Source organism: Ammospiza caudacuta, chromosome 6, assembly GCF_027887145.1.
Source record: "Ammospiza caudacuta isolate bAmmCau1 chromosome 6, bAmmCau1.pri, whole genome shotgun sequence".
NCBI classification, from domain to species: domain Eukaryota; kingdom Metazoa; phylum Chordata; class Aves; order Passeriformes; family Passerellidae; genus Ammospiza; species Ammospiza caudacuta.
This window is the reverse complement of record NC_080598.1, coordinates 19,882,632-19,906,708: the sequence shown is the minus strand read 5'-3', so window position 1 is coordinate 19,906,708 and position 24,077 is coordinate 19,882,632. Positions and strand designations below refer to the sequence as shown.

Sequence of the window (24,077 nt, the reverse complement as noted above, 5' to 3'; positions counted from 1 at the left end):
TTAGTAAAGAAAAAAAAAATATACAGACCATGAGTGTGACTCCTAGTCATTGACTCAATCAGCAGCTGTAGGCACTTCTCAAACCTGCTAGGCATCTTCAGGGAGAAATCTTCAGGGAGAAATTGTATTGTATATTAAATTCTTTGCCTGCCAGACCAGGGAAAGAATTTCAAAGGCAGGTAAACTCCTGGCCTGTCTGACACCTCTGTTGTTCTAGATCTTGAATGTTCTCTTCTCCTTCACCTCCATCCTTCTTCCCCTTTCTCTCAATCTTGTGCCTTTCTGAGAGAACTTCCATGGGTATCATCTCCCACTGACCTCTGCCAGCCCACCATTAGCCTTGTGCATGGAGAGCATATGACCCCTGCTTAGATGCTCTGACCAGTGTCACTGGACCAAGCAGCTGCCCTCTCTGCTCCCTGCTTCCCAGATGACCTGTGCAGCACCAGCCTGGTTGCATCAGAGGAGATGCATATCCATGCTCTTCTAGCATGAGTTCAGCTCACCCTAGCATATTCCTCCTCTAATGAAACTACTTTTCTCAATATATGAGGGGAGGAATGCTGAGAAATTATCTTCCCCTCTGTCCTGCAGACAGCAGATAGGGAGTAGTTAGAGCTTCCTGGCAATTAGGGATTTTCAGCACATGTGTGCATTTTTCCAACAAACCTATTTCTTGAAAACCCAAGTGTTCCTCAAGAGCCCAGGCAAGGGGAGATCTGAGTGCTTTAACTGGTAGCCACCTGCTCAGCAGTGAGTGCTCCACAATGCGCAGGAACACACTGATTTAGATCCCAAATGCAAGGGAATCCTGGCTGACAGCAGCAGATCTGGCTTTGCCAGCAGGTTGCACATGGAAGAGTCCAGCTGGGCTGGGCCTTTCTGTTTTAAAGCTGACATGTGGAGCTCCTTCTGCTTGTTCCACCTGAGTAAGGAGCACCCAGAGTCTGTGGCAATGGGAACTGTACACAAAGTGGACAGTAATGTCTTAGGGCCAGATTCTGCCACCCTTTCCAGAAGTGCTGCTATTGCCTGTGAATACTGACCTTGAAAGCAAGAGCAGTAAGAGATTACATTTAAGTGGGAGAGTTAGATTGAAACTTTGACATTATCCTTTGGGGTTTAAAAGATGATTTTGAACTGTACAAGTAGCCTCACTCCATGTCCAATAGCACAGGGCTAGATTTCTTCCCTCTCTCCAGATTTTTGATGTAGATGTATGAGCTGGCTGAGCGTTTCCTGGCTGTTGCAGGCTAATTTGCAAAGCTAGCCAGGTGAAACACTGTATTCAAGGCTTATAGTTTGCTAATGTGGTGGCAGAGTATTTCCCACATCTCATAAATACCTCCAGCCACGATAAAGGGGTGAGTGGAGGCAGCAGTACTGAAGCAGCTCCACTCTCAGTCACAGGGCCAGGTTTGCACTGGCATAGAGTTGGTGGCAGAATTTGGCCTGGGTTGTGTAAACACCAAGATGTGTGTATGTTTCCTGCTTCAGGTAATAATGTGCTAAGTTACTACTTTATGCACAGAGGTATGGAAACCTTTCTTTATGTTTTTCCCTCCCTCCCTCCTCTTTCCGCTCTATGATCCAGACACCACTAACTGTATGGAGTTGATGACTGGCAGACTTTCCAAATGTGGTAAGAACTTCCTTCCCTTGTGCCTTTCCACCTTCCCCAGCCCCTGCTGAGCAACATAACAATGCGCCGTGCTGTCCTGTTGCACCTCCTGCCCGTCCCTGTACCTGCTCCCCCACGCTCTTTTCGAGACTCCCCACCCTGTAACAACCCTCTATGTCTTTCACTCACCTGGAGGGCACAAGCACATATCCCTTGTTCTGTTCCTCCCCATCCATGCACAGATGCACAGACTCCACCACAGCTTTCCCCTTCATGGCACAAGTGTGTGGTGTTACACTTGAGATACCCTCTCTCACTGTAACCCAGGCCAGTGATTTTCTTTCCTGATTTTTGTTTCCTCTTTTCTTTACTTGCTGCTGTTGGTTCATGACTCTTCAGTCCCTTTTCTGCAGTGAAGCTGAATGCTGCCCTGCTAGCTGCTGTCTCCCTTGGTTTCCTGCTATTTGTTGAGACAGGAATGCTGTGTTATTTAACTCCATTTTGCATCCACGCCCTTCTTCCCCAGATGTCCTTGGGGTGTGACAGTTCTAAATTCTCCCTAAGACACACAGCAAATTATGTCAGACACTTGGCTAAAGTCAACTGTCATAGCTCCCCTCTGGACTTGGGGAAGGATGTTGTGTCTCTAACTGAAGGGGTAGTGAACTTACCAAAGACTTGGAATTTTGCTAGGAATAAGAAAAAAAAGATTTCTGCAAAACTTTCAGCTCAGCTTGCCTGGGCTTACATGAATTTTGGTTAACTTGTCCCTAGCCTTGCCTTCCCTCCCTGCACACATGGACTGGTCATCTTTCTTTCAGTACTTGTGCCTCTACTCACTGGTCCAAATACAACAGTGGAAATGCCCAAATACTAAGAGAGATGTGTTTGTCTTACTGTTCATGTCTTGTACAGAAGGATTCTGTATGAGAGAACTCTGTTCTCTTTAGATTTCCATCCTGGTATCTAGGTTGAGTTCAGATATCTCTGTGAAAGGGGTGACAGGATAGTAGGAAAGTGTTCACTGAGCTGGTGCTGCTTTCCAGCTGGACCTGCACCTGCCACACTATCTCTTCATTAACTGAAGAAAGTTGTTCTGGACTTGTTCTGAAGTCTGTAACCATAAAGGGAGGTTGTCATGGTGGAGATAATATTGGGTTTATGCATGTGTGACTGAGGCAGAATTTGGCCTGTGTTTCAGGCAATCTCTTTCCCTTAAGTTGCAGCTTTGCTGGTGGGAGTTTTTCATTTGCTCTGATAGGAGTTCATTTGATTTCTTAGGTGACTTTTCTGATCTTATGAACACTCATTTCCAGCCTTTAGCTTCTTGAAGTCATCAGACCGCAAATTCCTCTTCTTCCTCAAGACTTCATTTCTTGCCTGGAATCTGGCATTCACATCATACAAAATACGAAATGCTGATTCTGCTGATTGCTTGCAAGTTAATTGAGCTATGGAGATAACCAGGCAGCACGCTGCATTCTCTAGATAGAGAGATCACTGCTCGTGAACTCAAAGTTCATGCAGGCCCTCCAGCTGTCACTGTGTCAGCAGCAATCCAACAAGGGACACACAAGACAAGGTGAAGGCCAGCAGGGAAACTGTTTTGTGGCAGCTACAGCCCAGACAGAGAGAGAGGAGATAGGATGGCCTGTAGGAGTTTAATGGAGCTTCTTCCTTTAAATCACATTCCTGTTGGTGAGCTCACAAACAGTGTAAGCAGTGGTGACTGCACTGTGCTGAATTCCACCCTCCTGTGGGAGTGAGGAGCTGGAGCTTTCTTCTGCTGGAGCTCACCCATGGTTTAGACAGGGGAGTGAAAGGGAACCATGTGAGCTTTTAGGCTATTTGCCTATTTTTGGCAAACCTTTCTCTGTGGTTCTGAAGATGAGAACCCTCCATGATGTTGATGCAGTGTTCATCTAGTAATAACAAATAGTGTAGAAAAACTGTATTCTCTGGGGGTTTTGACCCCCTTGTTCCCTATTCTGACACTGAGCACAGGAGGTCATTCTTGCCAAAAGAGTTAACACTGTAGTAGGGAAAGCTGATCAAGTTCTTTAGCCTGGCTCAGCCATGTGAAAGCTCTGGTGGGAATGAGGAACCTGTTTTCACCCACTATAAACCACTGAATGCTGCAATCAACGGCAAGGCAAATTTGTTTAGTCCTTTAAATGTTATCTCATCTTCTGCTAGCAGTGGTCATCAGTCTGAGGAGTGATTTTGCATAAGGTCACTGGCATTGAGAAACAAGTTAATGTTGAACAGTGAGGTTTGTCATAGGAGCTGCCAATATCCAAATGACAAACTGCTGTTCTACCAACCCTACCTGTGCAAACCAGAAAAGTGCTGCCAACCTGTAGTATTTCACAATAGAAGAAAAGAATGTGGCTCATAAAAAATTGAAATGCATGCTGGGGTGAAATATTTCATTTTATGTTTCCACCCATCTCAGCAGGGGAATGGGCATTGCTGTTGCCAGAAAGACTAAATTGGTTTCCTTGAAGCCTGTTCATAAGATTAAATTTACCTTGTAAAAATTAAAATATTTACATATAAAATGCAGCTGTAACCTGAAAAACATCTACAGGAGTGATACTTTAGCTGATCTATTGCTGTGTGTATTCTCAGCCAAATCAGTTTAGTGACAAATAAGCTTTACCACTTTATGTGCTGTTGTTAAGCCTTATAAAATCAGCACAGCTGTAAAAGGACAAGCTGGATTCTGTTTCTTTTGAAGCAGGATTGAGAGAACTGTTTATTACCATCTAATCTGGTATTTATGTCTATCTCACTGAAGAATAGGTTGTATAATTAAGGTTCTAATAGGTTCTGCAGAGCCTTTACATTAAAAATGAAAATCAAAATGATACATAAACTGAAAAGCCCTCCAGCTTCAACCACAAAGCTGGGAATTAGAAAGCAAGTATCATTTATTGTACACTGCACTCATTGGATCTGGAGCCATTGATGCACACCACACGGAAGCCCATGATGCCATTTCAATAGTCCTTGGTCAGCAAAGAGTCTCTCTTCACAAATTTTAGTGACTTCAAGTCTTTCATGTAGTGAGCTGAGAATTTCTTTGGGTGATTGATTTCATGGTAGGGCTGTATATAGCCTTTGATAGCTCCCCTTCCCACCCATTCCCAGTTTTTTGGAGTCCTTGGTAAGTATGTTTTGCCAAGGTGCTGGAAGCTCTGAAAAGCCTGCCTTTCCACTTTGGCTTCTGAGATTAACCCAGGAAGACTGTCAACTTCCCAGTCTTCACACTGCCACTATCTGAGGATGAATTTTACTTGTAAGTAAGGCAATCTTTGCTTCTTCTTCTTCATCCCCGATGATTCTCAGTGAAGTCTTCAGTTACATCAGTGGCACTTCCATGGAAAGAGGGTGATGATAAGAGGAGGAGATGGTCAGTTTGGATAACTGGTGCAGCTCCAGTCAGATGGTGCTGTCATGTTAGGCACTGCACAATCATACACTCCTGCAAAATCTTGGACCATAACCCTGTGCAGGCTGGAAAGAAGGCTTGTATTTACTTTTAAACATTTATTTTGTATTGCTGCTTACAACTGAAAACCTGGATTCCTGGCATCAGAGTTAAACAAGAAGCTTTTTGGTTCCCTGTGGGTACCAGTGGCTATCCCCAAAATGATCTGATCAAACCAGAAGCACAGCACATCCACTTGCTTTTAATATCTCATCAGTGCATCTCTCTCATGCCTTTTGCTTCCAGTGTTTAGGACTTGACATTTTTCCTATTCAGAGCTGTCTGATCTTGCTGGCCATGGCTACGTGTCCTCAGAGAACCACACTGCAGTAAAGGCTTCTCTTTGTAGCATCCAGCAATCACAGTTTGATTCATACAGACACAAGCCCATGCCAGTAGTATTCCAATCTGCTTGAGAAGTTAGGAAGCATTTTGTAGTTTCAAACTGGTTGCATCACCTTTGGGTTGCAATTGCAGCCTGTATCTTTGTGAGTGCTCATTTAGAGTCTGTTTTTGTGTTAGTAACAGCAGCAAATACCTGGACTTGGTGTTCTTGGAAGTGATCCTGACCCATATTGGCATTAATTAGAGTAATCCCACTTATAAAAGTAGCTGTTTGATGGAAGAGGAGGTTGATGATTTGCAGCCAAAAAGTTGCAACTGTTGGCAGAAATATTGGTGTCAAAACCTGCAGAAAAAAGCACACACTGCCCTCCCAGCTGAAAGGCTCTGTTAGCACTGCCACACCATGAGGTGGTCAGAACAAGGAGGTTTTATTAACATTCCTGGAAAATCTGCTGGCTGCTGGTTTTGCTGAGCATGGCTCAGATTGCTCTCCAGCTCAAATTGTGGCCCAGCTGAGAGACAAAAGGAAGAAGACCCCCTGAGAGATCACATACTCATTCAAAATGGGTGGATCACAACAAGTAAGAAAAGTCAGTGCTTCTAAAGAGTTCAAGCCAGGTTTGCCAGTTATCCCTGCCCATTCTGCCATCCTTTGCTGTCCAAAGGAATGGCTGGCTCCCTACATACTGTAGTTGAATGTCTTCAGTCTAGTGCTGTGTTGGGGAGACATTTATTTTCCAATTCATGTTTTTGCAGTGTAGAAGAAGGTAGCCACAAAAAAGGCAACTTAGTACTAAAAGTTTATCCAGATGTATTGAACTATTTGATTCATGTCAGATCCTATTTTGACAGCTGTGGTTAGATTTTACCATGCAGTACAAGATCTTTTTCTCTGTAATAATATCTAATACAGAAAACACAGATATCTCACTCTTAGTTAAGATCACAGTGTTTATTTATGATAGCCAGTGTTCCAGGAAGCTACATGGAAATGCTTGCCGGACTAAGCTAAGTTTGAGATGCCTTACCAGAAGATTAAATCATCTTTTGAAGTGATTTATTCAGTGGAAATGAGGAAGCAACATTTCACCAGCATGCATAGGTCATCTATCTCCTTAGGAACAGGTTGAAGAATTTGAATATTAACATAATATGTGAACATCCATCTGGCAGGAAAGATCAAAACTGTATTATTACGTGCCAATACATTTCTGACATTTTATAACAGAAAAGATAGGAATAAAGCTGCAGAAATCTCTAAGAGAATGGGTAGCAACAGTACTGTCATTTGCTGTGGCTTTATGGGTGTGGATCATCAGTTTCCCCTCTCAGCACACACTTGTGCAGGTAGATCTGTGTAAAAGGACTGGTAGATACAAAAAATTTGTGGGCTTAGACCTTTGCCAGACAATTTGCCAGAAGAGCATGACTCCATAACAGAATCTGGCATCTCTTCATCTCACCACTATCCTTGCCTGCTCTTTCAGTGCCACCAGCTGTCCAAATGAATGTATGATACCCTCCCCTCCATCATCATGTCCCCTTTTTTGAATGTTACGTGGTGGTGCTGGATTGGCCAGAGCTTTTCATCAGTAACAGACAGTTTTGTTTCTGATTCCTTGCTCATGCCTTAGCTCTGCAGGAGGCAGCAGCAAGGAAATGGGCCTCATCCCTTTGGGGCTTTGCTGCCTGTATTCACCATTCCCTAATTCATTATTCCAGAGCTACCTGTCTCAGTAACACTTTGAGGAGAGGCTGAACTAGATCTCAGCTCCTCTGTGCGTTTATGTGAGTGAGAGAAAAAATGTGCAAGACAGAGAATGGCCATCTGGATGCTAGACACAAATATTGGGCCACCCTCCTGCCGAGGAGAATGGGATGTTTTAGGGGAGTAAGAACAAGAATGGGTTATAGAACAATTAAATGTCAGGTTGGTTGTTCAGGTCTGCCCAGAGGAGTAGCAGTTGGAAGTTCCCACCTGCTGGTGGCATGGATGCCTGTGCCAGTGCTGTGGGATAACTTGAGTAGCTCCTCAGTTCTGCAGTAGTTCTGCAGTTTGTTCCTGCAGACACCATTTTCAGTTGGCATTTTTTCTGGCAGAGTCTAAGAACTCTGGAAAGTAAGTCACCTTTTCCAGCTGCAGTTCAGGTTTCCTGCCAAGAAACTGGAGTTGTTCCCTGGACTTTCTGTCAGTAGGTTAGTGAGCTGAGTGAGGTATCTGCCTGATTTAGATTTGTACAGGCTGGGGCCTTTTCAGTCTGGGGGGAGTCTCCTACATGGTCTGCAACTAAATGACGAGGAATGGGCCACTTTATTATTCTATCATCCCTTTCACTGCACATACTCTTGGAGTGAGTTCTGTATTTTAAGTCATTTGTTTCTGAAGGCAAACAGACCAAAAAATGCCTTGTCTTAACAAAGTGGGCTAGAAGTCTATAAAAGTAGCAGAATGGATTTGAAAGGAAATGGATTATCACCCATTAAGGAGTGTTTTAATGCTTTACGTGAGAGAAGTTGGATTTTTGGTACATGTTTCACTGAAACCACAGCTTCTATCAGAACAGAGCACCTAGGGATGAAAAAGACAAGGGCCAAAGAGTAAGGAATGAGTATAGGAGGAAAACCTCAGGAGCAGAGGCGGGCAAAAGACAGTCAGGAATGATGTGAAAGCAACAGGAAAAGAAGTAAGATAAATTAGGTTGAGAAAAGGTCTGTCTTCCCACTGGTGACCTATGTTTTCCTGTTCACTTTCTCCCAAAGCCCAAAATATACATGCAGAAACCCAAAACATCTCAGGCTATACAGAAAGAAAAGACAGAGTATAATCCCACAGATGGCATATTTGTTTTATGCAACTTTTGTGTTCAGCACCACAAGGATTAGTGCATTAACAGTACATAGACTTCAGAGAGATAGTTTCACAGGAGAAGGAAGTGCCTCAGGGTTTGCTTCTGTGAAGTCAATGGGAATGTTGCTATTTGCTGCAGTGAAAAGAAGGGCAAGTCCTTATCTGACTGTCTTAAAAATGTTACAAAACAGCAGACTTAATCAGTAACTGAAGCCTCCAGGCTTGTCCTGAAGCTGCTTGTTCACCACCTCCTGTTATGTTCTGTGGAGGGCTGTGAGGTCTTTACAAAGTGAGAGCAGGGTTTTTGCAAGGTGCATCCTTTCCTGGTGTCACTTGTGATGCCTGGAGTGATTTCCCTTATTTTCCTCCTCCTCTCTTACCTAGGTGCTCCATTTTCACTTGGCTTCTCAAAATGGTGACACCACTGGGCCTAGGTCAGTGTCAGACAGGCTTCCTAAGAACAGCAGATGAAATTGTGAGGACTGTGAGGCTTGGTGCAAACTGCCTACCCAGCTTCCTTCTGTGTTGTTGTGTCTATCTCTAGCCCTGTTTCTTCCTTTTAGTGCTTGTATTCAAATCCATTCACAGTTTTGACTTCTTTCATGATATTTAGCTGTGACAGTGCCGCACACAGGTGCCCCAAACCAGTTCCTTCTCCATAAATATATTTCTCTCAGCACCCCTTCAATACATGACCCTTTCATAAGCTTCAGTGCTTGTTTTCAAACCCATTCCCTTTCCCTGTCTTGCAGCAAGCAGCTCCTTGGTCTAACTCAGAACTGCACATATCCATCTCCTCCTAACAGACATAAACCTAATGCTCTGAGCCTCCCCTCCTGCCTCTGATCCTTCTCTCGGTTTCTCACCCTTTCTACCCTTTACACTTTCTTTGCTCTGTGCTGATGAACATTTGCTCTCAAGGGGAAAGAAGACCTTAGTCTGTGCATGAAACACCAGGGATGTTCTGAAGAATCACTGAGCCAAACCTTCATCCCTGTCCAGAGGAAATGGGATGTCATCTCACTTTGTGAAATGAGAAAGGCAGCCTTTTTGAGGCCCCCTGATGGACTTACAGGTGTAAGAGCCTATGACACATCTTGCACTGAACTCTAGGCATGGAAGATTGCTGAAAAACCTATTCTAATCCTCATCGCCTGCATTTTCAAGTCTTGTTTTACTGGATTTATAACCTCAAAGGGAACTGAGAACTAACAGGAACAACACCCTGCACCATTTTCATGCTTCCAGCACAGCTGACCCATTCTTGGGTATCTCCAGAGTAAAAGTGTGAGGACTCCTTGTCTATCCAAAGAGCAGTATGAACACCAGCCCAGCATCAGTTTTTCCTTGACTGCCAGGACAGAAGGGCATTATTACCTACTATTTAATTTCAAGTACAAAAGGCAAAGGAAGGAAAGGGTTAGTGTGAAATGGCCTATTTTAGTTTTCAGTAGCTCTCTAAACATCCCTAAGGATTTTCTTACCTCCCATTAAAATTTTAACTAAAAACTGATGATTGTAAGGAATCCAGCAGTGATACAGGCAAAGAAAAGTAGACTGTTAAATACTTTTGCTGCAATAAATCTCCAGGCACTTGAAAGCCGGTAGGCCATGGGGTGGAGAAAGGGTGGATGAAACATGGCCTGCATATTTTAGTAGGATGACTAAAAAGTCCTGTATCAGGACTCAGCAAATACAAGGTGTATGATTTCTAAAGTGTTTTATTGCTCCATTCTTGCAAGTTGTACTTTTGTCACTGTTCCTGTCTATATGAAAACAAAAAACTTTCCCAGTTCCTGCAGAGCCCTGCTTACTCTGCCCTCATCTTTCCCTCTAAGCTTGTTAAATAAACTGCTCAGCTGAATAACTAGAGATATTCCCCTACTCTTTTCTCCCAACCCAGCAGTCTTTTCCTCTCCAGCATTTTTTTTCAGTGCTCTTTTTCATTCTCTCTGCTAACTCCATTTGCTTATGAAGATGAGGGGTCCAAAGCCACCTGAGAACCAGATCTGCCCACATTCCTGCATTCAAGGCTGAGTGTTTGCTTTCTTTTTTCTCTTTTCATTGAAAAGTGGTATCCACTTAAAAGAAGTATAAATGAATCTGAGTAGATAAAAATGAGTCTGCGCAATGTGTGTGCCCACAAACCTAAAACAGTTTTAGGGAGGCTCAGGGAAATCTCTGATGTAGAAGTCATAGATGTGCAACAGATACCCCCTTTCCCAAGCATTTGCATGCATGTGGAAGGGATCAGGTGGAGCTCATGGAGGTCTGAGCCCAAAGTAACTGAGTTTAGTGAAAGCCTTTCTCTTCTCAGTTGGAAATTCAGATATGTGCTTTGCCTGGTTGGGGGTTGTTTGTGCCCATCGCTAAGGCTTCAGTCAGTTGGGTGAGAGATGCCCTTCCAGAAACTCACAGCCTGTTGCTTTTAGCTTTAGTGTAACTGAGTGACAGAACCAGGGCAAGCAGAACATTGGCCACAAAGCAGCAGGCACAGGAAGTCAAGGAATGAATTAGATTAAGGTTCTTCACTCTATTTACCAGCCATTTGATTTTTCTGAAAACAGCCACTACCTGGTTAGCATAGGGCAGGCAAAAAAGAGTAACAGATTGAGTTTTGCAAAGCACAAATACTATGCATTTCCTCTTTCTCTGTGTAAGACAATGATGTCTGTCTTGCATTTTCTGTTAGAGAATAAGAAAGTACTCAACAAGCTCTTCAGTCAAATTGCTGTGTGCAGAAGGTGCTTGCCTGCTGTAGTTACTGGGTTGCTTATGTTTGGAATTAAAGTCAAGTACATTATGACCAAGCCACCAGTATCCACCAGTCTCTGCTATGAGGAAGCCCTTTGCTCCTGACAGAATGTTCCCATCCTGGGGATGAAAGGTTCCACTCTTCGCAGCATTCTACCACATTGGAAGGCAGATACAAGGGGCCCATTTCCTTCCAGGAGCTGGAGATAGAAATTATTTGAATGTGATAGAATGGTAGAGCCAACAGTCCCAATATTGAGAAAACCATCATGGGATTTTAATGATCATGAACAGGCATCACCTCCATTGTGTACAGCGGATAAAAAACACCTTCAATATCCATATTCAAAGAGTGACCCCCTCCTATGTTTGGTAAAGATTAATCCCCCAATCCAAGGAAATGAAAGGGGACTAGAAATTCCCGAGCCTTTCCTCAAGTATGACCTCCTGTACACCCTCTAAGACAGAAGCAGATTAAGAGCATATAACCATGCTTCTTGGAGGCCCACGAGGTGCAGAAGGCTGTACTCATGTGCCCAGTCCTTGTTAGCACTGCAGCCTGATCTAGGGGCTGGCTGAAGGAGATGCCTGTTCCAGCAGCACACAGCTCTGCCTCCCTCTCTGGCTCCTAACTGCACTGGAATGCATGCCGGTGCCATGGAGGCTGTGCTGTGGAGAGAGCATAAATTCAGGACAGTGAGGTGGTAGGTCTTGACCCTGGCAGAAGCACGCAGATGTGTAACAGCCTGCTTCCACATTCAGCATCTTCATTTCCAGGTACCTGTTTAGGGAGGATCTGAAGGTGCTCAGAAGCCCGCGAGTGCAAACCACAGACCGCACACGCAGATGGCAACACTCAGCCATAGCTCATTTTCCAAATGATGCTTCCCTGGGACCACTCAGGGCTTCAGGCTTGGTCATGACAGGGCAGCAAGGAGAAACTCAGAAAGAAATAAAATGCAAGCAAGGAAAGCCTGATGCCTGTTGTTGACAGAGAGCTTAGCAAGGCTGCAAATAAAGCATCAATGGGCAGCCACATGGAAATACCCCGTGTTTGTAACAGCAGGAGTAGGATGGGATTTGCCTGTGTACAGCATTACAGTCAGTGACATTTCCATGTGGAGTGGCCAAGTGAATGCTAGTAATGGACTGACCTATTTCAGTCACGTGGTACTGTGTCCTCCTGCCAGGTGAGACAGCAATGCTTCCCCACTCAGGAAAAAACTAGGAGCTTCCCCCTAGGTGCTTTATGCTCCCAGGTTCTTTATTTCTGTAGGTGTCCCATCCTAAACACTCTTCCTCTTCCTGCTCATTGTCTTCATCCCCCACACACCCCCACGCACGTGGCTCTGGATTTCCTCATCATGTTCTTCTCGTTAAAAACCCCATTGTTCATTTGTTTGTTTGTTCTCTCTCTTTCTCTTCTCTTTTTCTCTCTCTTTCCCTCTCGTTTTTTTTTTTTCCTTCTTTCTTTCTTTCTTTTTTTGTCTCCTCTGTTTTGTGTACCCAGGCAGCCCATTGAGTAACTTCTTTGACGTAATTAAACAACTTTTTTCAGACGAGAAGAACGGGCAGGTGAGCCATCCCCCCGGCACGCCAACCAAGCATAGCGCAAACAGCAAGCGGAGCGATTCCGGTTCTAATGACTATGGGTCTAGAGGAGACAATAAGTACCCTGCTGGCAAAGACAAGGCAAAGATGGTCTCATCAGTCGGCCTACAAGACCAACCTTAAATAAACACATAAAAAATTAAATAACTTAGAGGAAAAAAAAAAAAAAAAGGAAACAGAACAAAACAAAAAGAAAAAAAGCAAGAAAGAATGAAAGAATATTCCTTAGCAAGCTAGCCTCTAAACTAGAAGGATGTATATACCTTGCCACAACAGTACAAAACTGTCTATAGACAAATTTTGTATGAAGGAATGACTGTATATATATACATATATATATTTATATATGATATATAATATATATCTCAGAAACAAACACAAAAAACAAACGAATGAAAAAATGAAAAGAAAAGAAAGAAAAGAAAAGGTAGCACAGATGACAAACCCAGTTCACCAGATCTTGGGTTGTGGTTTTTTTCAATTGGTTTTTTTTCCTCCCTTTTTTTGAATGTTTTGCTTTTTTTCTCCTTCCTGATTTTTTGGTTTTTTCTTTTTTGATTTTTTTTTTGGGTTTGTTTTGTTTTCTTTTGTTTCGTTTCTTGTTCTGTTCATGCTCTCTCTGTGTTTCTGACGACACCACTTGTTTCCGCTCTGCTACCAGGAATTATCCCGAAAAGTTAACATGTCAGCCACGGCTTCACCTTCTGTGCTCTGCGGACACTTGTTGGCGGAAGGCAACCGATGTAGACTGTCCAAGGACCAGTCCTGTTTGAGGTTCCCAGCCTCCCCTCTCCCTTCAGGAAGTGGGCTTCTTCCCCACTTCTCCCCAGTCACCTCCCCAGTGCACGCCTGGTTTTTTTTCTCCCCTCTCTTTTTCTTTTTTGGTGCTCCACAAGAGAGATCTGCTCAGTTATGGGATTGCAGAGTCTGGGCTCAAAGGAGGTTGCAGATTGTTGGAGTGAATTATTTACCCTTGGCAACTTCTGTCCGCGCAGGTGATCGCAGCCCGGAGAGGGAGGGTGTGGGGAAGGAGACGGGTGTAGCGGGAGCGCAGTGTTCCATGAATCCAGAGCGCGTTCTCATCAGAAACCAGCCAGGAGCAACTCAAAACTAAGCGTTGAACCAAGACAATATTGGGGAGCTTCATCAAGGGATTTTCTTATCTTTTTTTTTTTTTTTTCTCCCCACCACCTTTTCCTTTTCTTTTTCCCCCTTTTTTTATATATACATGTATATATGTGTGTATATTTATGTATAAATATACATACATACATATATATATACACACACACAACTAATTGGTTTTTTTATACTGTATCATTTTGCTTTTTAACCTGCTGGAAGGGGAAAGGAGTAAACATAGGAGGGAGAGGGGGTTCAATGAATAAACACATACAAACAAAACATTAAAACTTAGGGAAAAGGCAACTTCTGGTAGCAAAGAAGAGGGACAAGACTCTGCCAAGGACTGTCTCTCCCATCACCAGGCACAGTTGCCGCTGCTGCTACTGCTGCTCCTCCTTCGACACCTTCCTCCCCACCTGTCAACTCCCTGCCACTGTGCCACCGCGCTGGGACCTTCTTCAACCAGCTGGATCCTCCACCACACCCTGCATTTAGAGGCAGTTGTTGTGTTGCTAGTGCTGCATTGATATCAGTATTATTATTTCTTTAAGTTATCAGTTTCATTTGTTGGCTTGGGTGGTTTTTTTCTTAAAAAAAAGGAAAAAAGAAAAAAAAAAGAAAAAAAAAAGAAGATGAAGAGGAGGAAGAAAAGAGACTTATATTGGGTTTTATTTCCTCTGTGTGTATGTGTGTGTGTGTGCAAAATCACTGGCACTTGGTTCATCAGAGCAAGACAAGGTGGAGTCAGGGCAATGGGAGACTTAATCACGAAGCTACTGTAAACTTTAAAATTTACTGCAAGATATTTTTATAAAGTTTTTGTTTTGTTTTGTTTTGTTTTTTCTTTTGAAAGGGAGGAGGGTGGGATTGGGTGGATGGGGACCTTTTGTTTTGTGTTTCAGTTATTAGGTCTTGGTTATTTATATATACATATATATATATTTAAAAAAATAAGCTGTTAGATATATCTTCTGTTTAATAACTGTGTAGAGGCAACATTGATTCTTATTTATTTTGCAGAGGAGGGGGAAAAAAGACACAGAAACCTTGTAAGTGTTCATTTTGTGACTTTGAGAAAGAAGAATTGCCACCTTTTTTCCTCCTCCTCAAGAGTTATGTGACCAAGTGTAACTTATTCTGGCCCAAGCTCAAAGGTTAAACAAACAAAAAAATGTGGTTTTACACGTGGAAGACAAAACACAGTGAGAAGTATTTCTTGACTGAGATTTTAAGAATGTAGGCTTAGCATTAGTGTTCAGCTCTTTTATGACCTTCGATTGCTGCTCGTTGGGTTCCTATGGGTGTATGTTGTATCGCAAGATTTTTTTTTTAATGATAATGTTGGATGAGTTCTTTTTTGTTGTTGTTGTCGTTGTTGGTTTTTTTAATCATTTTTCCCCTTCTTGGACCAGTTTTACTTGTACATAGGTTTGAAGATTAAAAAGAATTTTTAAAGACACAACTGGGGCAAAGACCTTTGACTTCTGCCCTGTTTCCCCATTCCCCCAAATGGGAGGGATTTATTTTAATTTTTTTGCTTTATTTATTTATTTATTTTCCCTACTCTTAAACTTTTCTCTCTCGTATTGCTGTGTGCATGTCAGACACCAGGGGGTGATGGCTGGGGAGGGGGGGAGGCAAGGGTGCAGGAGAGGGGGGCAGTTTTAATTGCATGACATTGCTGTAAATTAGTCTCTTTTGCTTTCGTTGTCTTTCCTGCCTCTGCCCTCTCTCTACTTCTCCTCCGAGCTCCCCTCCCATCACCCCTGTCCTTCTTTTCCCTCTTTTCTCTTCCCTTGTGTATAGATTTTGATGCTTCTGTTACATTGTACCTCTACAAAAGGCTGGGATTTCAATACAAGATAATAATAATAATTTAAAAATACCTATATCAGCAAAACCCATGTGGTACAAGCAGGAAGGGGATTACTCACACAAGATATAAGAATAAATGAAAGCAATACCTCTTGTTATCCTTCCTATTTTGTACTTCGAAGACACACACTCGCGCACACACACATATACAGACACAAACTGACATTATTTAATGGTTTGAAATGGACAAAAAAATCTGATGTATCCCTTGTTAAATAACTGTGAGCAACTTTAGTTCAAAAACCAATAAATTCATTCAGTAAAGATACCAGCTGTTGAGTGTCCTGTTTATGTCCGTGAAAACCAACTCCCGGCCGGTGCCAGAGCCAGTGAGTGCCGTGGCATGGCCTCTGCACTGCAGGAGCTGAAGATGGCAGCTGAAGGAAGGCAGCGTCCTCCTAGTGTGGAACGAATGCCAGGGCCCGAGGAGGAGCAAGGACAGCCCGACCCTCTAGGCCTGGCTTTCTGCAGTAATGTGTTCCAAAAGCTTAATCCAGATTTCAGAGCAATTGCAACCCCACCGAGGTCTGGTCTGGATGGAAACCATGGTACCAAAAACCCTGGCTGCTGGTGATTGTTCTCCTCTCTAACCTGAGCTGCTTCCAGATTTAGCTGTAGGAAGGATTGCTGCACCTCCCTGCCTGAAACACTCAGTCACACACATTTGAAAAATCTGCTCAGGTATGTCCCTGGCACGTGTGGGTCTGGGGTTTGTCACTGGTCGGTTGGGCACCCCGTGTGGCTGCTGGCTTGTCACACCTTGCCCTCCATGCCTTTTCCCTGGATTTATCACTGCACCCAGCAATTCCCCTCCTGGCTCTGCCCTGCCTGGTGCTTCCCACAGGGCTGGGGCAGCGTGGCAGGCCTGGGCTGACAGCAGGGCCGTGGCGCTGCCCCTGGGCACGCCCTGGCCTGGTGCTCACCACAGCCCGGCCGGATCCAAACGTGTCCCCTCGTGTCCCCTCTCCTGTCCCCTCTCCAGAGCTGCCCCGGCCAGGCCAGCCAGGGTTTCCCACCACGAGCCAGTGAGGGGCAAGCACTGCCCACCATGGAGGGAAGGCAGGGGGAGACCTTCTGGACCTTCTGGAAGGTTCCATAGTGCTGCCTTGGCTTCAGGGAGGCTCTGGTGAGGTGAGGGTGGCTGGAAGCCTCTGCCCTGCCAGGCAGCACCCAAGCAGCAGCCATACAAAATAAAGTCTCATCTAGGAAAAAGCCAGAGTGTTTATAGGGCCTTTGGGGGATTCACTGGTCTGCTAAAACTGGAGGGGAGTGGAGGAGCAGACAAAGATGAAAAGATGTGGAGAATCACAAGTGCTGCAGGATTTGGTCTCTGCAGCACTGCAAACCCCGAACTGGGAAGCAGCTGTACATCATTTGCATCTCTGTAAGTACAAGGATGTGCTGGGCTGCTGTGCGAGGGGAAATGGGATTTAATGCACTGTGGCAGCAGGTGTATGCTGCTGCTTTTTCTGTTTCACTCTCTCTTTTCAGCATTCATGAACTTCTATCATCTGTTCATGTCTCCAGTACTACGCGCAATTAGCATCCCCAGTACTGCTAATTATGGTCTTCAAAAGCTATAAGAAGAAAAGAACAATTTTGCAAAGCGTAGGGCCTCATGCTTTGGCCTGCCCACATTTATTCTGCCTTTCTGGTTGGCCATGTTCTAACACAGTCATTTGCTACATGGTGTCATATTGTGCACAGGAGGGGCTGTGCTTCTGACCTAACTGAGTTTCTAATTTAAACTGTTGTCCACACAACACCCTTCATATTTTAAAGCTTAAATTTGAAATCAAGTAGTAAATGTAGCTGGGGATTTTGGTGTGCCTCTGTGACTGAGGAAGCTGGATTGTCTCTGCTGCCAGGTGGGGGCTACTGCCCTCATCCAAACCCCATCCCAGGTGATGGCTGATGAGGTGCTGGGAGCTGTGCCACCTGTGCTTTATTAGCTGAGGTTCTGAGCTCTGTAGCTCTTTGGTTCTCTTGGAGAGCTTACCTCTTTGGACTCAGTAGCTAAAAAATTCCCTGCGTTTAAAGTTCATCTGTCTGATTTCCTCTGGGTGAAGCAACGCGGCATAGGACCTTCCAGGAGCAAACTGAAGACAAGGCAAGTGTGTAATACTCCAGTTGGCATTCTCTGTTTGTCTGTTTTGCAAGTTGATGTTAGTTTAGACACATGTGTACCTGGAAAATGTGTTTGTGCTTAAGGTGAACAGTTTTTAATTGAACCGGTATCTGACACGTGCTATATGCAGCAATAATGGTGTATATACATCAAATGAGCAGCTGAGTCCATAGTCAGGAGGGTAAATCTCATTGCCACATGTCAGTCTGGGGGCTGAGAAAGAGGTTGGTTGTGTTGGAGAGCGCTAATGCAAATTGTCCGGGCTTTGCAAACAATTCGCGACAATTTCCTCAGTAGTCAGGCTGGCTTTAATGCAAGTGATGGGATGCAAATGACTGAGCTCTAATGGCTCTCACTGAGCTTAGGCAAAAACATAGTTTGTAAAGACAATGGCACTTTGTGAGGCCTCCAGGTAGTGCTAATTATGTGTCCTCTGTCACAAGGTATGCCTTCTTTCCTGGTAATTCAGACAGTGCGTTTAACCCATCAGGCTCGGACATTTTCTGAAATAGCACAGCAGAATGCCCACAGGGATTGTGTTCTGTAGGGAAGTCTGCAGCGCTGGTCCTCCTCCCTACCTTTGCTTCATTTCAGCTGTATACAACCCGTTGTATGTGAGCTTCTCTTGGAAGGGCAGAGTGTTTTCGTGAGGAAGAGATTTAGCTCTGAGTTCCTTACCATAGAAAACAACAGGGAGGGAAGACCGACACTTGTCTAAAAACTGGAAAGTATCTTAGTTCTTTGTTGTACCCTTTAATCTTCTTGTTTCATTTAAAACCACTTCAACAGCTGCAGCTCCTGCTTAATTTGGAAAACAAAACCGTAGTAGTTCAACTGTCTGGGGATACTTGAGGCCACGAGTGGAAGGGAAACCCACATTGAGGGCAAGTCCTTTCTTCTTCTAAATGCACAATTTATTGTGGGGGTTATTTTTAGTGCTGTAATCTCACTGAGTGCTGCTGAGAGAAACTGTGCCAGGCAGGCTTTGAAGGGCTTGAGAAATGGGATTTCCTGTTCCACCGGCTCAGCGCTGACTCTTGCCATTGTCAGGAGCTATTATCGCCTTCTGGCAGCCAAAGGAGATAACACAGCCTCAAGGTCAGGGAAGACACGAGCTTTCATCAGCGGCATTAGCAGAAGGAAGAGTTTGCTTGCAGCAAGGGTTGGTGCTTCTGGTGTAGCCAGCGACCCAGGCAGAGAGATCTGCCCGTGGATCACAAGGCAAGGCTGGAAGGGACGTGTTGAGAACAGGCTGCTCATTGCTGTGCCCCTGTGGGCTCTCGGTGCCCCCAGGGTGGGCACTGCACAGCACCTCTGGGCAGCGTGTTCCAGAAACAGCTGCCTGGGAGAGGAGAGAAGTGTCTGCTCCACAGCTTTTCATTGAGCTGCTCTTTGTTGAACATTTCTGCAAAGTGTTCTCTCTTCTGCGGACATTCCTGGGTCTGGAAGGCAGTACTGGCCCAGCTCTGGGAATGGGACACATTTCTCTCTGTGTTGTCCAGAAAAGAAGGAAAACAGGTTGGTCTAGGGAAGCAGCAAGTCTTGGTATGGGAAGCACTTCTAGGTTCTAGAAGACCTGTCAGAAAAAGCAGCTATGTTTAATGTAAGGCCTCATAGGCTCTTGTAAAGTATTCACATTGAGGCAGTGACTTCAAATTGCAGTGTCTGTTTGGATAGTTCCTCTATGGAAAGTTCTCAAAGTTTCCTTGTTTTCAAAGGAAAATCAGATTTCAGAGTGGATGAAACTAAGCTGAAACACGGCAATCCTGACTCACAGTGGAGTTATCTGGAATTAGATTGCAGGGGTATGTTGTTTGTAACAATTGCCTTGGTCAAGCCTTGTTATTTATGAGATGCACAGTTGGGGTAGTGATTTCTCTCCTGTCTGAAGCAAATTACTTCAGTGCTCCTGGTCTGGTTTATTGAACTGTGCTGCTCAAAATTAGGTGCAAGGATATATCAGGGAACGGATTGGAGCTACATTCATTAGGGATGCTTTGGTGATATGTGAAAAGCCACAGTTGTACAAAAAGTACAACAAAAAGTCCTATTTGTAGGACTAGGTAACAGCAGTAACCCTGGCTGAGACCTCCCTTCACTTTATGGGAATGCTCATGAGCTCCAGTTCCCGTTGGGTTCTGATCTAAACTCCTCCTGTGCACAAGTGCAGTGCAGGAAGTTTTTACCCCTGCCCAAGAGCCTTCAGTTTTAGCACCAAGTTGCACGATAAGAACAGAAATGGGTATGGAGTAGGTAGAGCTTTATGTTTACAGAAGAGCTTAAAAAAAGGCCTTGGGACTAAACTCTGGTCCTGGCTATGTGCAGTTTTAATTAAGTTTGATGCACTAGCTCTAGCTTTTATCCTGTGGGGCTTGTTTTTGGTTAGTGACCCAAACAAGGGCCAGCTGCAGCCATTTACTTAAAAAAATAGTTTTAAAAGCTGTTCTGCCAGATATGTTTGGAAGTGTGTGGCCTGTGGGTTCATACAGAGGTGTGGAAGCAGATACAACCCTGATGTTCAGTTTCAGTGGAGTTGCACTGTAAATTTGCCTTAGCAAATGGGTTGAAAGAGGAGAGTCTGAGAATGTTAGGCAGAATGAGGAGAACTGCTGCCAAAGGATCTCATTCGGGAAAGGGGAACAAAGAGCTTTTGTCACCTTAACGTGTATTGCCCTGTAATGCCTCACCACTTGCTGAGCCAGGTCTGTAGCTGAGTTGGTCTCTGGTGCATTGTCCCCAAGCTGTGTTTGTGTGCAGTTCCTGCCTGCATTTCCCTGCTCCATCTCTGAGAGGAGAGGGACAGAGTCCGCCAGAACACAGAGCAGCACTGGCCAGTCCAGCCCAAAAGCTTTACCACAGCCCCCGAGGTGAGTGGCAATGGGTAGAACCAAGTGCTGTGGTGTCACTTGGAAGTACAAACTGTGTTTTGCAAGGATTTTGCACAGCCACAAACTTCCCAGTCTGCCTGTTCTGCTGCTGCTGCTGCTCTGCTTTCCACAAGAGAGAGGTGGAGAAACATTTTGTAGTATGCAAAAATCCTGTAGAGAGACAGAATATGGTGTCACCCACTACATGCTGTGTGAGGTGACGAGGCAGTTGTGGTACAGAGCTTTGGTGCTGGGCCTTGTACAATGCCCTGCTGATTATCTGGCATGGAGAACAATGTCTAGAACACAGGCCCTTCCTCAGAGAGGACAGGGCAGCAGACACTGGCTTTTTCTCTTTGCTTCCCAAGACTTTTACAAGCTGTTTCATGTGCCAGCTGTCAGTGGTGCTGTGCAGGGGAGGAGAGAGAGGGGTGGATATGCCTCTCTCCAGCCTGTGTAGCTTCCATGTAGCTCTGCAGAGACATGACAGCATTCACTGGGTGTGACAGGGTCACAGCTAAAGCTCCCAGTCTGCAGGAGGGGAAGGACCAGACACAGCCCTGTCCTGCTCAAAGGGAAAGGTCAAGCAGAGCCCACTGCCACAGCAGCCTGGGCAGATCAATACTGGGGCACATTACTGAGGTGTGTTTCAACAGCACACAAAAACCAAGAGTCTGTTCTGGTACCTGCAGCAAGGGACAAACTTTCCCCATGTAGGTGTGACAGACAAGGAGAAGGAAAAGAGGTCCCTGTTGTCCCTGTCATACAGCTTTGGGAACTGACATGAAGAGCAATTCAGTGATTCTCTCAAAGGAACTCAGTGGCTTGGGCTGAAATTTGAATCCACATCTTAACCTGGCAACAGCACATTGCAGTGACCAGGTCTGCAAACCTCCTCAGGGCCTGTCCCCAAAGACAGGATCTTTCATTTCTCAGCACATCGCTTGAGCTCTTTTCAGATACAAAGGCTACATTTCTATCTTTGTTAATGAAAGGAAAGTTGTTTGGGCATTTCTTGTCTTTCTTGTGGGATAACACCATGATCCAGTGTGGTACCTGCCAGCTGACAGACTGCAGAGGAACTCTGGGTCATGCAGGCTGTCCCAGCTTTGCAAGCAGCAAAACAAATGCCCACCTTTTGGAAACCAGAGTCACACAGTTTGTGATTTGTGGGTCATTCTGAGCTCTCTGTCCCTTTGCCTGTGGGGACTTTTATGGGTGTCTGTTCTTAAGAGGGTTCTTTGACATCAAGTAACATGGGAGCACAGGCTGCAGTTCTTTCCTTACTTGGGAACTTAGGGGTTCATTTAAAGGCTCTTTCTCCCCTTCCAATAGTTGCTTGTTCCTGCAAAACTCGTGAAAACTTTATAATTGAATCAAAAATCCTACCTGTCTTCCAGGCTGCAGCTCAAAAATTTGGGGTAGACAAGAAAAAGGGACAGGCATATGGAATCTTGCTTAAGCTTATTTCTTGACCCCAGCTTTAAAAGGTAACCGTGTTTTCAGTTCTTGGGCCAAAAGACTTTCACTGTAAAATAAAGCAGTGCTGCTATGAAGCACCTGAGCTCTTTATCTGAGAAGCACCTGGTCAGAAATGAATGTTAATCCAGTAATAACAGATAATTAAACAGTTCTAATGGGGGCTTTAATCTCTCTTCTCCAGATGTAGTTTTGCTTTTGGCCTTCATCAGGGAGATTATGATGGAACACAGAGGGCTTCTAATCCAATCAAAATTCCTTGATGGATTGGAGTATTTGTTGTGCTTTCACATTTCAGCAGTGGTTACACCACAAGATTAACTTCATTCACAGTGTTGGTATCTTGTTACTAAATTCAGTGTACTGGTTTGATGCAGGCAGAAGAAAGGTGGGAGGGCAGGATATAATGTGTCCTGGGTGTCTGTGCTGCACAGAATTGCTTGGGACCAGGCTTTGGGATTCAGGTGACACCTTGCAGTCTTGTGGTGCCTCAGTGCTGACTTTGTGTGAGCTTGAACTGATCTGCCTTAAGCCTTGGACTCCAGTAGTGGCTTTGTAGTTGGAAATCTCCTGTGGAAGGAGCTTTACCTGTCCAGCTGGGAACTGTGTGTCTGCTTTCATTTGCCCTACAGATTGTGTAGAGATTCTTCCCAAGTGTCTTGGCTTCAGATTGAAATTTCTGCTTGGCAGCAGGATGCTGACAAATGCTGGCTTGCGGTGCCTGACTACCTTCCTGCTATCCACTTCCTAATGTCATCCTCTGGGAGTGAAATGAGGGGGAAAAAATCTTTTTTCTCTTCTGCAGACGTTATCACTGGTATAATAATGAATCACCAGTGATGTTATTGAGGTCTTGATGCACTTCTTGTTTTAATATTTGCTCAGAACTGCCCATCCTCACATGCTGGGTCTGTGATGCTCTGATCACATCACAGCATCTGCTCTGTAGATTTTGCTTAAACCAGCTTTGATCAGTTTTAAACTGGTAAGATTATTCAAATATATGTATTATTATTTGTGCTCTCTCAAAAATGTTCTTGAAGTAGCTGAAGTTTTCACAATTCTGCTGCAGTGGGTACAGCCGGTCATCAGTCACAATTTGTCTTCTGCTTCTTGTATTTGCTCCTGCTAAGACAGGTTTTATAGACACAAGGATTCAAATTAACCTTTCTAAATTATTGAGTGTCAGTAAACCTGGTTGAAAAGGACAGAATTCTTTCTTACATGTTTCACATAGATTTCAGGTAAATGGTTATCCAATGTCACTTTCCTGTTCTGGATTATCTTTTTAAATAGAGCCAAGAACAGGGTTGTCCTTATGAATAAAAGTAAATTGTTTAGTGGGATTAATTCTGTGTTAAGAGCTATTTCATTGTCTACCAGATTTGACATGAGAGAGGTAGTAGCTCTTCTACTTACGTTTTGATGCTAGAGAACAGAAATAATATTCTTTGAAATTATTTTGAGAATTAATCCTATGGAAATCAGGTTTTTGTGTTTGATACTTTGTCAAGTGCAATTAAAAGGGGAGAAACAAGTAATTTAGGAAATTTCATCTACTTGGAATTAGGGCTGTCAAATAAAGGCCTTTCCTAAAGGAATTCAGCACACACACAAAGGATCAGGACTCTGTAAGCACTGTGTGTCCTGGCAGGCTTGGATGAGTCCATGGTGCTGGGGAGCTGTGTTGCCTTTCTTCTCTTTCCCAGACTGGGGATTCACCTCCAGCTCCTGCACTGGCAGCCTGGGAGTACTCCATTGGTTCAGAGTGGGAGTTAAATTAGTGGCTGCTGCCCAGGACCAGTTTGTTTTCCCTGTTTAGGTTTCCCTTCCAAGTCCTTGAGGGCAGTACTTGCTTCAGGGCAGGTGTCTTCTAAGCCTTACTGATGTCAGGTTGAAGCAGTGATTTCCCAGAAGCTGAAATCCTCTGT

The 24,077-nt window shown here is 44.4% G+C and overlaps 1 protein-coding gene across 3 annotated transcripts in view; it reads left to right on the top strand.

Moving 5' to 3' along the window:
- BRSK2 (BR serine/threonine kinase 2) overlaps positions 1–13,781 on the top strand; it is a 302,408-nt gene extending 288,627 nt beyond the window's left edge. The window contains exons 19-20 of one of the 3 annotated variants that reach the window (XM_058806650.1): positions 1,595–1,642; positions 12,620–13,781. In XM_058806650.1, the coding sequence (XP_058662633.1) occupies positions 1,595–1,642; positions 12,620–12,795 (224 nt within the window). In that variant the 3' untranslated portion in view covers positions 12,796–13,781. The remainder of the gene's footprint in view (positions 1–1,594; positions 1,643–12,619) is intronic. The other 2 variants (XM_058806653.1, XM_058806651.1) reach the window with 2 other exon arrangements.
- The last annotated feature ends 10,296 nt before the right edge of the window (positions 13,782–24,077 follow it).